Raw genomic sequence first — 16,759 nt, forward strand, 5'->3', positions numbered from 1 at the left:
GTATGGGGGGCACAGCCCCCCACATTAGGGGGGGTGTGAGTGCGAAGCCTCCCATATTTTGCAACTAGTTTTTATTGACGTTATATGTTTCAGTGTATTTGTAATTTATACACAAGTATATAATAGTGAATACACTGCAATTATGTAGAGGGCTACACCCTCCACACCCCCCCCAACTTTATATTCCCACTCCAGGGTCGCACTGCAGTGGGGCAGGGGCTATATTCCATTTCTGACCAAATGGAATTCGACCGAATGGGTTTTCAGTGAAATGCATTTTCGGTGAAGTGGGCTGCCTGAATTCATTTTCAACCAAATGTAATTCGACTAAAAGCAGTATATATATATATATATATATATATATATATATATATATATATATATATATATATATAAAATGTTTATTGAATAACTCATACATCCACCTTCTAAACATTGACTACAAAACATCGACAAAGTGAACATTGATGGACTACCATGCATGCACTGAGAAAGAAACATTGGCACATGCAATATTTAAACTAAACAAAATTGTGTTTTGCAGGGTACAAGCCCCTATAATGCTCCACACCCCCTGCTAATTACATTTATTAACTTTGAGAATGCGCAATATCAGGGAAAGGGCATATCCCCTGACCCCGAGAATTGTGCAGTCTCATACACCTGTTGACCATCTGTTTAATCAGACAAATACATTCGGCTAAACAAATGTCAAGCAAACATGCATTCAGTATTTTTCAGGGCACCCTTAGATAGTAATATAGATATAGATATAGATATCATAATCAGAATCACATTTATTGGCTAAGAATGTGCACATAAAACAAATGTGACACTGGTTTCAATGACTCTCCAAATATGAATTACATAAATGACATCCATACAACTATTAAGAACAAGACAAAAAAAGTAAATATACATATACGTATACATACAAAGTGCAAAGTGCAACTCAGTGCAAGAAATACTGAAATAAACTCTCAATAAACAAGTATTAACAGTATGTAAACAATACTGCAGCATCCCAGGAGGCTTGGGAAAAGGAATACTCCAGCCTAATAAGCTGAGTTAACCATTTATGAACTTGATGGCCTGTGGAATAAAAATTGTTCTTATATCTGCTTGTTTTGGTGCATATTGACCTATAACGCCTGACTGATGGTATTAGTTCAAAAAGATGATGGCCTGGATGTGAAGGGTCAGTAATGATCTTTACTGCCATTTTCATGACTCTGGAATAGTACAGGCCCTGTAAGGAGGGAAAACTAGTACTAGTGATATTTTTGGCAGACCTGATTATTCAATGTGACCAGTTTTTGTCATGATTAGACAGAGATCCAAACCACACTGTTATGGATGAGCTGAGAACAGACTCAATGACCGCTGTATATAACTGAATCAACAGTTACTGTGGGAGGTTGAACTTCCTCAGTTGTCACAGAAAATACATTCGCTGTTGTGCCTTTTTTATGATGGACCCTACATTGGTCTCCCACTTCAAGTCCCTGGAGATTATAGATCCCAAGAACTTGAAGGATTACACAACTGACACAGCAGCATTAAATATAAAGGGGGGATAATACTGTAGTACCACTCCTAAAGTCCACTGTCATCTCCAAACTTTTAAGAGTGTTCAGCTCCAGATTATTCTGACTACATCAAAGGGCCAGCTGCTTAAACACTCATCTGTATGCAGAATCATCACCATTCCTGATGAGTCCGATGATAGTTGTATTTTCCATGTATTTAATAAGTTTGACATAGGTGTCCTTAGAGGTGCAGTCATTAGTGTAGAAGGAGAATAGCAGTGGGGAGGGCACACATCCCTGGGGTCACCTGTATTGATTATACAATAGCTAAATGTAAATTTCCCCATTTTCACCTACTATTTCCTATTGGTCAGAAAATTGGTGATCCATTGACAGGTGGAGGCAGGAACGGAACGCTAGGAGAGTTTCAACTGAAGAAGTTCCAAAATTATTGTATTAAATGTAGAGCTGAAGTCCACAAACAGAATCCTTGTGTATGTCCCTGGGTTGTCAAGAAGTTGTAAGATATAGTGCAGGCCCATATTAACTACATCATTCACTGAGCTGTTCTCTTGATAAGCAAACTGAAGGGGGCCCAACGAGGGAGCTGTATAGAAATATAGATATAGATATATATACAGATATAGATACTTACACCACTATCACAAAACAGTGGGGAAAGGAAAAACTCCACAATTACACAGGAAATTCAACATTCATTATCTTGAATAAATATGTATCTTATTGGCAGGACACTTACAAAGGGAAACAGGTTTCAGCAAAAAGCTTCTTAATTTGGTCAAGCACAATGACAAACTGAGACTAGTTTTGACAATTGGCTGAAAGAAGTTTCCTAAACAGTGCAGAACAGTGTTACACAAACTATTCACAGAGAACCTACCAATAAAGAATGCAGCCACTATAATCAGATGTTGTTTCAAACATTTGTGCTCAGGCAGTTAGAACTGATTAATATGTTATTGACTAGATGTAGGGAAGCCTTTTAAAACAGATAAGCTCTAGCCTTCATTTCTTGATACTAAATAAGAATTCAGCATGCCAAGAAATCATACTGAAAGCACTCCTGATATCTCATTGTGCTCTCAGTGTGAAGTTAATGGCTGTGCATGTCAGCATAAATGAAACTGGGTGCCATTATATCAGATTTTGACAGAAGTGGATTGTGTCCCAGGACAACACAATCAAATATAAATGAAGGCATTGTAACTGAACAATAGGGTACAACTTTAAAAACTGTTTACCAAAGCAATAAACTTTCTGTTAAACAAGTAGGCAAATGACAAAAAAGCCACTGTTGTTTTGTTATAATATGTGGCTTAAAGCTGCTAGATGTTGATTGGAAATAAATCCTCTGGAGCAAGTCATATGACAGCAAACAGGTTTATTCATGAACAGGATACAGCAACATCCCAAGAATCATAAAAAGACAAATTTAAACAATTGTGGGTTATTGCTACTTTATACACAAAAATGTACAAGAATCAGCAGTTTACAATCCCGTTGTGGTTCCTGTGCAATATACTCCAATACTTTTCACAGTTTTTATTGGTGTCTTCTAATACATCTCATAAGGATATGTCTTCCTTCTCTGACGTATAAACCACTGTTTCTTTCATGTCCTGGAAAGTTTTATTCTCCATCTCATAATTTCATGTCCAGTAATTTTACTTTCCTCACTGAATGACAGTAACTTTTTAATTAGCTAACTGTTATATCATCTAATAAATTTCCCTTTCCCATCTAAATGATCCTCCTACTATTCCAGAAAGTTTCTCATCTCTGACCACATACTTTCTATGTGTGGCTATATAGTCACCTGACTAACACTGCCTGCTCTACCTGTTAACATCATTAATAAGAATAAATAGTTACATTGCAGTTCATATACCTAAAAATACCATATGCAATAGAATATAGTCATAATACAGAGCAAGGTTATAATGTCATATGCCTAACAGTCCTCTATTCATATGCCTCTTTACAATGTGTCTGTTTTAATAGCATATCTGTTCATGTTCCCCTGACAATGCGTTTATTCACCTTGTAGCCTAACAGTAAAAAAAACACAGTTATGCTTGCCAATTTTAATTTCTAATCTACTTGTACAAATCTACCCTGACCCTTCTGCCTTTGAATCCGCCCCCTCCACTGGAATGCCCATTTTTAAGAGTATACATATACAGTAAAACATTGTATTTTTAAGCTAGATTCAGTTGAGTACAAAATGCTTAAAATGTTAACATCATTTCTGCTGAGCTGCCATGTAGTTATGAATAAATGTTACCTGTTTAACTGAATTAATGATGTATCCTGGCATTTCTGAAACAACCAATGAGTTAAGAGAGCATGAGACAGAGGATCTAAAGTTCCCCGGTTCAATTTTGGCAAAAGATGCTGTTAATAAGCTACTTTCTGTAGTCCAGGGTTTGATTACCTCAGCATTCATTTGCCTACTGTGTGACCTTGAGCAAGTCACTAACACAGACAATTTGGGATAATTGGGAATTTGGGACAGGCTCACTAATGGTCTGACAGACAGCATGCCTAATACCTACCTATGAGCATTACTGGTTATTATCCAATGACTGGCCATAAACATTCAAAAACGAGGACGCTGACTGGCCAGCCCAACCAGCATGCCCATTGTAAATCCGACATATATTTACAGAAAAAGGTCTGGTCGACCAGACTTTTTCTGTTTGTATATCTCCTGATTTTTTTTTTGTGTATGTGTAGCAATTGAGAAACGAAGATCTTCATTGCTTTAATCTTGCTATGTTATACGTTTAACATAGCAGATATCTTTAAAAAAATGCAATGGAGATTTTTCTTTCTCTGTTGCTTTTTTTAAAGAGATCTCGCTATGTTAAACTTGTTTAACATAGCAAGATAGCTTTAAAAAAGCAACAGAGATCTTCCTTTCTCCATTGCTACCTCTGCACAGCATTGATGTACTGCTTAAGCATGGGAACACGACCCTTATGCATGCGCAGTACATCAGAAATGCCCCAGGATACCTGTGGAAGGGTAGCACAGAGGCATTATACAATGACATTATTTAAGAAAAGTAAGCATTTTTTTTTCTTAAATAATGTCATTGTATAATAGCAATAACCCATGGCTGGGTGTGGGCAATGCTGGATTTACCCATGGTTGGCTTTGTTTGGTCACTCGGGCTTCACCCTCGTGACCAAACCACACCAACCATGGGTAAATCCAGTATTACCCACACCCATCTGTGGGTTATTGCTTAAATAGTCTGACATATTGTAAATAAGGTAACATTAGAAGTTATGAAGACATATATCACTATTCTCTTTGTTCTGTGCTTAGTGCTTATAGTGGCAATGTTATGAAAATCTAATATTGGGATACCAAGTAGGGAAGATGGAAATGAAAATAAGGAGAAAATTAAAACATCTTTATTTGTAAATTATGTGTTGATATATTTAACAAGGCACAACACAGATTTGCATAGCATGTTTATCTGGGTCAATCACTGGTCATAAGATTAATTAAATGTAAATAAGGGTGGCTATAAATATGAAACGTACCAAAAATTGAAGCATGAATAAGGGTTGTTGTGAGAGATATGGTTGGCAAGCTTTGGACAAGAGTATGTTAATAAGTCATATGAGGAACTGATGAAAAGGGTCTATATTTCAAACCTGAACGCTTACCTTATCGAATCCCTGAACGTTGACCCCATCCTTATCGAAACGCGAAAACATCGAACATCCAGAAGAGCAAAATCAGAAATGTGGAATCGTCATGGTTGGCCTTCTGCAGTATAGCTCCGTAAGGTAAGTGTGCGATAGATACGAACCTTAGGGTTAGAGTGCGGGTTAAGGTAAGTGCATAGATGGTAATGTATGTTAGATTAGTGTAGGGGTTTGTTAAGTGTATGTGTGTGGATTATTTAGTTTGTTTGGGTTTAGCTTTTTAAGGTAAGTTTGCGATAGTTACGGACCTTAGGTTTAGGGTGTGGGTTAAGTTAAGTGCATACATGGTGGTATATGTAAGATTTAGTGTAGGGTTAGAAGTACAGTTTAGTTTAGGGCTAGAAGTACGATTTTGGTTAGTGCATGTATGTATGTGGTTTATTTAGTTTGTGTAGATAGTATGCAGCGGGCGGTGGGGTGGGACAGGTATGATAGTTCGACGTTTTGAATTTCGTGGTTTAGGGCGTTCAGTGTTTATGTGGTTCGATGAGGAGGGGTCGACGTTTAGGGATTCGGTAAGGTAATCATTCAGGTTTATAATATAGACCCGATGAAAAGGCTGAAAGTGGATCTTAAGAAATGGAAGATGATGAGGTCAAGTATTGCCTTTTTTGTTTGGTTTAGCATTGTTATTGTACATGTTTTCAGTTCTTTACAGCAAATATCACGGACTATATTTTGAAGTCAGTTAAAATATGATACATTTTATTTGAGATGATGATAAATATATGGTGTCATTGGAGAAACTCATGGTTGTGAAAGAACTAAGTGGATTATTAATGTTAGATCCCCACTTATACCATAATGTGGTTCAAATGAAAATATTGAATTTACTTCAGAGGAGTTTCTTTTCTGTAAAATGAAAGAATATGTCAGATTTAATGAGTAGGAATAAGGAAGTATTTAGAAGAGTAGCTATTTTTGTCCTGTTATGGAAAGATGGGTGAGCCCCCAACTTTAATGAAGCAGGCACTGGAGACATTAAAGCAAGTATTGTGGAGCAGAGTTGAAACCATGATGAATCAACTTTACCTAAATGATATGCAAACTTAGGTGTCCCTGAGGAGGGCAATGTATCAAGTTAGAGTGCAGCTCTCATTCAGGTGGGCAGTACCTGCTTGATTTGAGATTTCTCACAATTTAAATATTACTCTGCAGTTATCAGGATGGTTACAGGCAGGAGCCATTCTGTGTAAATGTTATAGGCAGCTGGTGGGTATGTTAAAAAAATCTGAAGAGAGCATCTTAGCAGGAGAAGAGGAATTCCCTATATTATTGCCTAAGCTGGTGAATTGGAATGCTTTTATTTTGACAAACATCTATACATTAATGCCAAGTTAATTTCTACAACATTATTATTATCCCTTGGCATTGTATTCTGACCTAGGTGTCATCTCTGCAGAAGTGACATAACCAATCTGAAACCCATCTAGGATTTACATTTGTATCTTGCTAATGGGACAAGTCGCCATCTAATTAAATGACACAAACATTTGTTACAATAATCCTCATTGTTCCTTTTTTAATATTTTTAACAAAATCCATTCATTGGGTATTGACAGTAAGACCACAATTTATTGTTTTCGATATTCTTCTGAAATACTCGATTACATGAAAAGAGACATAGAGAAGCTCTCTGATCATGTAGCCCAGGCCGGTATGACCCTGACCTTGAGCAGCATCTTACCCTCACCTAGAATGATGACACAGTATAAAGAAAAAATGATCGATTTTAACAATTGGCTAAAATTTTGGTGTCATTCAAAGGGGATCCAGTGTCTGTCAGCCTGGGATGACATGCGCGACAAGCCACGTTGCTTCGCTAGGGACGGTTTGCACCTGTCACCCCTGGGCTTTCGGATATTGGCAAAGGCTCTTGCCACCCCCATAGTGCCTTTTTTAGGCAAGGCTCAAAAGTCAAACCCACCTCCATAGACAGCACAAGGAACAAGAAACTAAGGGTAATGTTGCTAAACGCCAGAAGTCTTAACCTCAAGATGCATGCACTCGAAACTCTCCTCAGTATGGAGAACATTGATATCTGTGCAGTGACAGAAACCTGGTTCAAGGCTCCAGAGAGCACCCCAGCACTACCAGGTTATACCTCATATCATGCTTTTCGGCCCCAAAACCCGGACCGAACCACAAAAGGAGGGGGAGTTTCCATATTTATCAAGGATATCCATACCTCCAGGTTAGTGGCAGTGCACGAAGTATTGGAGACCATCCATGTGCAACTGACAGTGGGCAAGACTGCTTTTCAGTTTATAGCATCCTACAGGCCACCATCTCAAAGTCAGGAATCCCACTCGGCTTTCCTGAAAACATTGGAGAACACTAAGATCTCTCCGAACACCATTATATTGGGCGACTTCAACTACCCAAACATAGACTGGGAGCATTACTCAATCCCCAGCACCTTAGCCCAAAGGTTTCTGGAATTTATAAACTCAAATGCTATGGAACAACTAGTCACCACTCCCAGAAGAGGGGAAAACATACTAGACCTGATCATTACAAACATGGGGACTCTATGCTCCATATCAGAAGTATATCCCTTATTGGTAAGATCAGAACATAAATTAATTTCACCGGATATCCACATCCCGACCCCACCCCCAGCCCAGAAAACCACAGTGAAAAACTTCTCAAAAGCGAACTTCACACTTCTCAAAACTGAAGTGGAATCTTTCAAGGCCCCAGGGCCAGTGGAAACTACAGCCCGAATTGCAGAATCCTATATAAACGCATTCTACGGACATCTCCAGGAATGCATGGATCATGCTATCCCAAACAAAATCAAAACCCAATCATCCAAAGGCAGGCGTCCAGTCTGGTGGACCCCAGCCATAAATAAACTGTACAACAGAAGGAGGAAGCTACTACATGATAGAGCAAAATCCCTAAAAGGGAAGGCATCTCTGATCAGTACTAGCAAAAAATTACGATCCCTCATAAAACCCTCCAAGGCCAGCTTCGGGAGAAAAATTGCACAGGACACTAATGACAATCATAAGGCTTTTTTCAGTTATGTTAGGAACCTGGGATGCAACTCCCAGACTTGTTCTAGGTTGATTCTAATCGACAAAAAATACACTGAACCCACAGACATCGCCAATATCCTGGCAGACAGGTTCAGTGCAAACCCCCCCCCCCCAAAGAGCAAGTATCTATCCCGGCAGAGTGCAGCCTCCCAAACATCTCTGATGCTCAGGTGAAGGCCGCCCTCTCCAAAGCAAAAAACACTGCTTCCATGGGACCAGATGGCATCCCGGGTTGCGTCCTACATGAACTCCAAGAAGAAATAATCCCTCAAGTAAAACTGCTGTACAATCTCAGCCTCACTACAGGATATGTGCCCAAAGAATGGCGTACAGCAACAGTGGTCCCACTCCACAAAGGTGGTGCCTCTGCGGACCCTGGAAACTATCGCCCCATAAGCCTGACTAGCCTAGTATGCAAGGCTATGGAGAGGATCATCATGGAACTCATAAACAAAGACATTGGGGATCTACAGACACTAGATCCTACCCAATTTTGTTTTGTCAAGGGCAGATCCTGCCTTTTGAACCTGGTTGACTTCTTCGAAACAGTCACCAAGGCCATAGATGAAGGGAAGGTAGTCCACACAGCCTATCTGGACCTCGCAAAGGCATTTGACACAATACCCCACTCGGGCATCATAGATAAGCTATCCAGCCTAAATATAAACCCCTATGTCACAAGATAGGTCGCAAACTGGCTCAAAGACAGAACCCACAGAGTCAGAGTTGCTGGAGCCATGTCAGACTCGAAACCGGTCACAAGTGGCATCCCACAAGGTTCTGTCCTGGGACCTCTCTTGTTCGGTATTTACTTTTCTGAGGTGCAGGCCAACGTGGGAGGACTATGGCTCACCAAGTTCGCAGATGACTGCAAACTGGGTGCCATAATCGACTCTCCAGCTGACACAAACATCCTTCAAAAAGGTCTCGCAGAGACGGATAACTGGTGCCAGAGCCATGGTCTAAAGCTAAATGCCAAAAAGTATATAGTCATACCCTTTGGCAAAAACAATGTGCCCACAAATTACCACATAGGTGGTAACCCATTAAGTACAGAGAAAGTAATTAGGGATCTGGGGACCCACATTGATAGCAATCTCTCCTTTGACAACCACATTGCCAAAGTGGTTAGAAAGACCTTCTACATAGCCCACCTCATCATGAAAGGATTCACTTCTAGATCAAGAGAGGTAATCGTGCCCCTTTATTCAACCCTCATCAGGCCCATCATAGAATACAATGCCCCCTTTGGGATGTACCTTACCTGACACCTACAGCAATTAGAAAGACCCCAAAAGCACCTCACCAGGAGGATCAAGGGACTCAAACAGATGCCATATGCTGCTCGGTTAAAAAAACTCCAGCTCTACTCAGTTGCATACCGCCTACTTCGAGGCGATCTATGCCTGACATATAAAGCTATGTCCAACCCAGAATTAATGGACATGCTCCACCTCAGTAAATCTAAATCCCTTAGAGCCATGTGCTCGAGGGACTTGAACCTCAGCACAGAAATAATTAGAACATGCTGGAGAGACAGATTCATAACCCAGAGGCTCCCTTCGCTCTGGAATAGAATTCCAATTCATGTTAGGCAGAGCACCTCACTGACTCTCTTCAAGAAGAATCTTGATGAGTGGATGGGGGATCGTAGGTTTGTCCCAGGGATTACTTCCGTGTCACTATTAGACAGAGGCACAGTAAACTAAACTTTAAAAAGGGCACAGTATACTCAAATCAAGGGGTGGCGTAAGCCAAACACAATCGGGCTAGGCTTATAAATGCCCCAGGGCAGATAGCCTAGTATGAACCTATAAACCTATGAACCTATATATCTGTAAGTCTCCAAAGATATCACTTCATGTAAAGAATGGTCCATTTGTGCCTTTAGCCTGCTCAAAGCAGATAAAATTATACCTGTATTTAAGAAATGTGTTCATGGACTTTGTGGACGCATATAAAACAGTCACTGTGTTCTGTATTCTGTGCCATTTTAGCAGATTAAACTGTTATAGCTATTTGGAACTGATAACTGATGCTGTTTTTCTGTGGTGATCTCAGTTACATTTTCATGTTGTTTATTTTACTTTTTAACTTTCTATCATTCTCAACTATTTTATATTTTTGTCATAAATAACTAGATTTTTATCTTTTTTATAAATATGTTCAATAGAAAAAGTAATTCAAAAACTGTTTAGCAAGAAGATATCAACAGCTGACAAACCCCTGAACTGCTAAAATTAAAATAAATAAAATATTTAAAGTGTGATACTAATGCTTGTTTCAGAAGTGCCCTGCATATTAATGCATTATAAATGTACTACATTATTAGCACATCAGCAAGATTGTGTATTTATGAGTACTTTTAAGCATTATATGAGGTGTCTGGTTCATTCATATGGTCCATGATATTTTTTAAGTACTTCATCAGGTAATAATGTTCTTACCCTTTATTTTTTATATACCAGTTATATTCATTTCAGTGAAGAATGTTAGTTGAGCAATTCTCTATATGTTTTAAAACTGCATCTTGTCATTTTCTAGGGATTCTGATGATGTGGAATCAGTCCGACAAAAACTTATAGAGATGACAGACCTTCATGGACTCAAAAGGTTAGCCACATAACCAGGAATCATTTTTAAAGTATCTTTTTTGTATTGCTCTGTGGGAAAAATTGTTTAAACAACTACTAAATAAACTGTACTTTGTTACACACATGAATACACTTTACTGAAGCACAGAGTATATATATATATATATATATATATATATACCTTTTTCCTATTTTGCACATATATATATACCTTTTTCCTATTTTGCACATAGGGTTGGGGTGTCACTTAAAAAAAAAAAAAAAATATATATATATATATATATATATATATATATATATATGTGTGTGTGTGTGTGTGTGTGTGTGTGTATATATATATATATATATATATATGTATATGTGTGTGTGTGTGTGTGTGTGTGTGTGTGTGTGTGTATATATATATATATATATTTTTTTTTTTTTTTCATTTCAACCATTGTAGTTTTCCATTTATATTTTAGCGGTATTGCCAATGGTTCACAAGTCATCTTAGTAGCCTTTCAAATTGAAATGTTTTAAAAAAAATCTATTCATCTAGTGTCATAGCCCATCACAATAGCAGATCATGATATTACAAATAAGGATTATGTGGTAAATATAGATTGTGTTGTTTGTGGAGGATTTATCATAGGATCATAGGAAGTTAGTAGGCTATTGGCCCCAAGGCCCTTACAAGCCTAGCCAAGGATTTAGACCATGTTCCAACAGGTCAGCACCCTATGCCACTGTCTGGCAGGGATATAGGAGGAATCCCAGGGGTGTATTTTCTGTTCCCCATCCAATTATCCAGGTTGCACTTAAAAAGGTTTAATGAGGTACTCTGCTTTACATGGAGAGGGAGTCTATTCCACAAAAGGGGGAGTGTCTGGGACACAAATCTCTCTCATCAACAAATCTATTGATGTCACAGACCAGGTTGAGGTCTCGCATGCCAGTTACTTGGGTAGAGCTTGACTTGTGGATATGCAGCAGTCCTATCAGGTTAGGGTCTGAGATTGCTTTATATGCCAGACAGAGATCACCTTGAGGAGTCTGTAGGAACTGAGTAGAGGAACAGGGCTTTTAGCCTATCTGTGTAGGGTAGATGTTTGAGGCCCTGGATTCTCCGGGTGAGGAATCTCTGTGGTCTCTCCAGCTTCTGCATGTGCTTGTGAGGTACATGCCAAAAAGGGTATTGTATTCAATAATCGGTTTTATAAGGGAAGAATACAGGAATGTTATTAGCACCTTGTCTCTGGATAAGATACTCTTACTAATGAGGTGGGCCATGTAGAAAGCTTTCCGTACAACAGAGGTAATATAGTGGTTAAGTCAGTTTGCTATCAACCTGGGTTCCCAAGTCCCTCACGACTGATTGGGTGCTTAGTGCCTTATTATCAATGTGATAATTTGTAGAGAAGTCATTCTCCCCAAAAGGGATGATGATGCATTTTTTGGCATGCAGTCTGAGGCCATGTTTCTGGCACCAGCCATTTGTTTGGGTGAGACCCTCTTAGAGGATGTCCACATCACTAGGGGAATTGATAACAGCACCCAGCTTGCAGCCATCTGCAAATATGATCAGCCATAGCCCACTAGATTTGGCCTGCACCTCTGAGAAGTATATCCTAAACAGCAGAGGCCCCAAGACCGAACCCTGGGGTACACTGCTTGTTATGGGTCTACTACTCAAGGTGACTTCCTGCAAGGCAGTTTTAGCTCAAAAGGTCACTCTCAGCTCAATTGTACTTATTTGATCAAGCTGTTCAAAGCTGCACCAGTCATTTGTTTCAATTATTCTGACAAGCAATTTTCCCAATCTTTAATGTATAGCAGAATGCATCCACGTGTTATGACTACTACAACAGTGTTGTTTTAGATATACATAAGATGTTTCTATGTTGTGTTGATGAGAACAAAATTTAACTTTATTTCATCAGTCTCTTTGCTTAAAGAGCTTTAACTGAATTCTTGAACAAGAAGAGAAATACAGAACAAAATACTTACTCACAAAAATAGTGCTTTATTTGCAGATGCAAAACCTATAACTTTTGTATAAGTATCTGTAAAAAATATAAAGTATAGTATTTCTTGTAAACAGACTATAATGTATGTGTATGTGTAGGAGTGGTGGAAACTGACATCACCTGGATACTTAAAAAACTACAGAAAGGCAATTTCAGATAAAGGTCAGTGTCAAAGCCATTTCATTTCAGAGAGAAAGCTTGGCTTGGAAAGTGAAGGTTCCTGATTCACAGCCATATAAATCACATACTACTTATTTAAAATTTCAAAGAAAATTATGCTGCAAATAATTCACTTGTGTAGTGTTTATTCCATGAGTTGTATACTTCAGTAAGTGAAGGGGTGGTATTATCTTTTTTCAGCAATGGGTAAGTTTGGAGTTAATAGCTGAATTCAGACTTGTGATGTCCTCTTCTGCCTAATGTGTGCAACCTGGATAACTGGATGGGGAACAGAAAATGCATAATATTGTTGAGAACCATTCATTTTTCATTGCCAAATTTAAAGAATAACTTAATTTAGAGATTTTATCACTATATTAATATCAAAAGTCAATATTTAAAAAAACTCAACATTTCTAGACCTTCATGTGACAATCCTGAAGAAAGTTGATCCTTTCAAGGAAGGCAGGCCTCATTATTTTAGAAATGTTGTAATAACTGCATTGTATCAAGTTGATGGTAAGTGACAGTAAGCCTAACCCTATACGTGCATTTAACAGTCCACAAGCCCTCTATCCTGATCTTTCATCTCACCGACTCTTCCCCTTGTATTTCCTCTTTAATTTCATTGTGGATTTCTTCTATCCAACCACCTCCAGCAGTCCATTTCATGAGTCCACAAACGTCTCTGTGAAAAACTACTTTTGGAGATTGATGCAGTAGTCATTCCCTGCAATTTGTTGCTTGTACACCTTTGTCCATTTCCCTTTCTCCTTTCTGTTCAAGATGGCATCTCCCTGCAGTGATATTGTGCACTAGTATATTGTTCCCACTCTCTCTACTAATGCCTGTTGAGAAGTACAATAGCTCCTTTTGGCATTGGTCACATTCTTTTCTCTCCATCCAGTTTTACTTTCTTTGGATTCTTTCAGCAGATAACGCTTTCCTTGTATGACCTCCAGAAGTGTAAACAATACTTATATTCTGACACAGTCAGGTCCTAGTAGAGTGGAAGCATTAACTCTTTGAATCTGGAATCTCTCACTGTGAGGTATACCCAACATCCTGTTTGCTGTTGCCACAACCCTCTCACTGTGGTCTTGATATTCCAGGTTATCTGTAATCAACAACCTCCAATCATATTCCTGCTCTGATATCATTGGGTCCATTTCCTTTAACTGGTATTTCATACCAATGTTGCTTTGAGACTGTTACAATTATTCACATTTGTCTGCATTGAACTTTAGTTGCCACCTTTCCACCATACCTCTCAACCTCTTAGTGCAAGAAATCTGGATAAAAAGAAAGACTAAAGAAGATCATGCCATTTATTATCTCCCAGGAACAGTCTGGATTCATGGCTAACAGACACACATGGGATAATATCTTAACCTTAGACTCTGTGATCCAACTCACCAAGAAGGAAAGAAATCCAAGCTATACCTTAGCTCTAGATGTGTGAAAGCATTCAATAGGGTCAGTTGGAATTTTTTATTTACAACTCTATCCTATTTTAATATCCAAAAAGGCTTCATCAGTCTTACAGAAGTCTTATATAATAATTTGCATACATATTTATATATTAATAGAACTTTGTCAAGTCCAATTAAAATAACTAATGGAACATGACAGGGATGCCCACTCTCACCTCTTTTATTCAGTCTCTACATTGAACCTTTCTTCCTTCACATCTCGCAAAGAACCTTTCATTCAATCCCAAAAATACTTAACTCCAGAATAATATTATCCACATTTGCAGATGATCTAAATATTTACTTCGAACGCCCTGCTACAGATCTTAAGAAAATGATAACATCAACAAGCAAATATTCACAAGTATCACATTATCACATCAATCAAAGAAAATCACATATATTTCCCATTAACCCCTTAAACCATAAAGAAGCCAATTTTGCAGATTCCCCCTTTAAAACAGTCTATTCCATTAAATAACTTGGAATAAACTACAGACATAATCATTTATCCATGCCCCAAAATAATGTGTTTAAAACATGGAATAATATTACACAAGAACTAGATAGATGGAAACTATTAAAATTATCTATAATGTCAAAAGTGGTAATCATTAAAATGAATGTCTTACCAAAATTAATATATCACTTCAATGCCACAATGTCAATGATACCAAACCACTTTTTTCATAAAATAAATAAGAAATTAGCCAAATTCATATGGTATCCTAAACCAGTCCGAATTAAGTATGCAAAGTTAATGTGTCCTAAAGAGAAAGGAGGACCTACCAGACCTTCAGCTCTACTATAAAATTGCTAATGCGTTCAGACTTACTTTAATATCTAACTTTACAAAGCACAATGAACATTGGACACCAATATGGGTTAAGATCTAGTAACAACATATGCTTTGCAGTAAAGTCAATCCCAAAGCCATTCCCTACATAACTTCAGCTAATATTAGGAACCTCAGACTGAATGGTATTTTAATAGCCAATGTAAAGAATTTTCAGGAATGGATGAAAACCCTAAAACTTGACAAGGCCCTATCCCTTCTTCAACCCATCCATCTGAATGTAAATATCAAAATAAATAATAAAATATTAAATCTGTCGGACTACCCACTAATCAAGGATTGTACATCTATTAACATAAAGATAAAACACCACAAAAATTACAAGAGACCTTCAAGGTAAGCAAAAAATACATCATAATTTTAAGGTAGATTAGGGAGACTCTTCCAATAATAATTAAGGATACACCTGTGAATGAGAAAGACCTGATGAGGATCTCAGAAATTTTTGAAAACCTCGCAAGCAAAAAAAGCAATCTCAAATATATACAAACTTGTTAGTTCTTTCATATACAAAGACACATTGCTTTTCTCCATCTACTGGGATGATAGGGGAAACATAATCTCAAAAGAACAGAAACTTAAAGCTATCAACTTCATTATCAATCTTTCCCCTTTTAAAAAACTAATATGTACACAACTGATGATTAATAATAATGTGTATTACACACCCATGATTCTAAGTAAATTTAATCCTAAATTGTCTCCGGCTTGTAAATGTTGCTCTTATCCTCAGGCGGATCTCCTACATGTTCTGTGGTTCTGCAAGTACTCACAGAATCTATGGGGCTCTCTTAAGAAATGATTAGAAAAGATGGGATATCATAAATAAACCCTATGTTGGGAATTAGCAATTCTTCATATCACAGATCTAAAACTCACCAAACTACAAATACATGCTTTAATCACTATATGCTAACTTGTTAAATTATACATAACCAAAAACTGGATAGATCGCACCAAGCTGTCATGGAAAGGTTTCAGATCTATGGCCACAACCTATATATCCTCTCAAAATTATTTATAATGAACCCTACTACCAGAAATTGTGTAAGTTACTTTTTTAAAATATCTTATTTATTTGATAATTGTTTAGCTCTAGTTCTGGTGTATTTTGACAATTAGAGACTGGTTACCACAAATAAACTTTTTCCTTAACATGGTATGGAATTAACAAAGAAAGATTATTATGTCCCAGAATTATATATTAAGAATGTCTTGTCTGTCTCTTCTTCACTCTCTTAAGATTAACTTAGCAGCGTTATTATAAATAGTGTATATAGTTTTAGAAGTAGATTATATTAGAGATGATTTGTTTCTACAATAATTGAAAATCTTGTCTAACAACAGTGCATC

General features: G+C 37.7%; 1 protein-coding gene across 1 annotated transcript in view; it reads left to right on the top strand.

Moving 5' to 3' along the window:
* Positions 1-16,759, top strand: part of UNC13D (unc-13 homolog D) — a 1,205,501-nt gene that overhangs the window by 458,167 nt on the left and 730,575 nt on the right. Inside the window, exon 8 of the mRNA XM_044077226.1 lies at positions 10,861-10,929. Within this exon, the coding sequence (XP_043933161.1) occupies positions 10,861-10,929 (69 nt within the window). The remainder of the gene's footprint in view (positions 1-10,860; positions 10,930-16,759) is intronic.

Source organism: Protopterus annectens, chromosome 7.part0, assembly GCF_019279795.1.
Source record: "Protopterus annectens isolate FY-2018-M chromosome 7.part0, PAN1.0, whole genome shotgun sequence".
Lineage (NCBI taxonomy): Eukaryota > Metazoa > Chordata > Ceratodontiformes > Protopteridae > Protopterus > Protopterus annectens.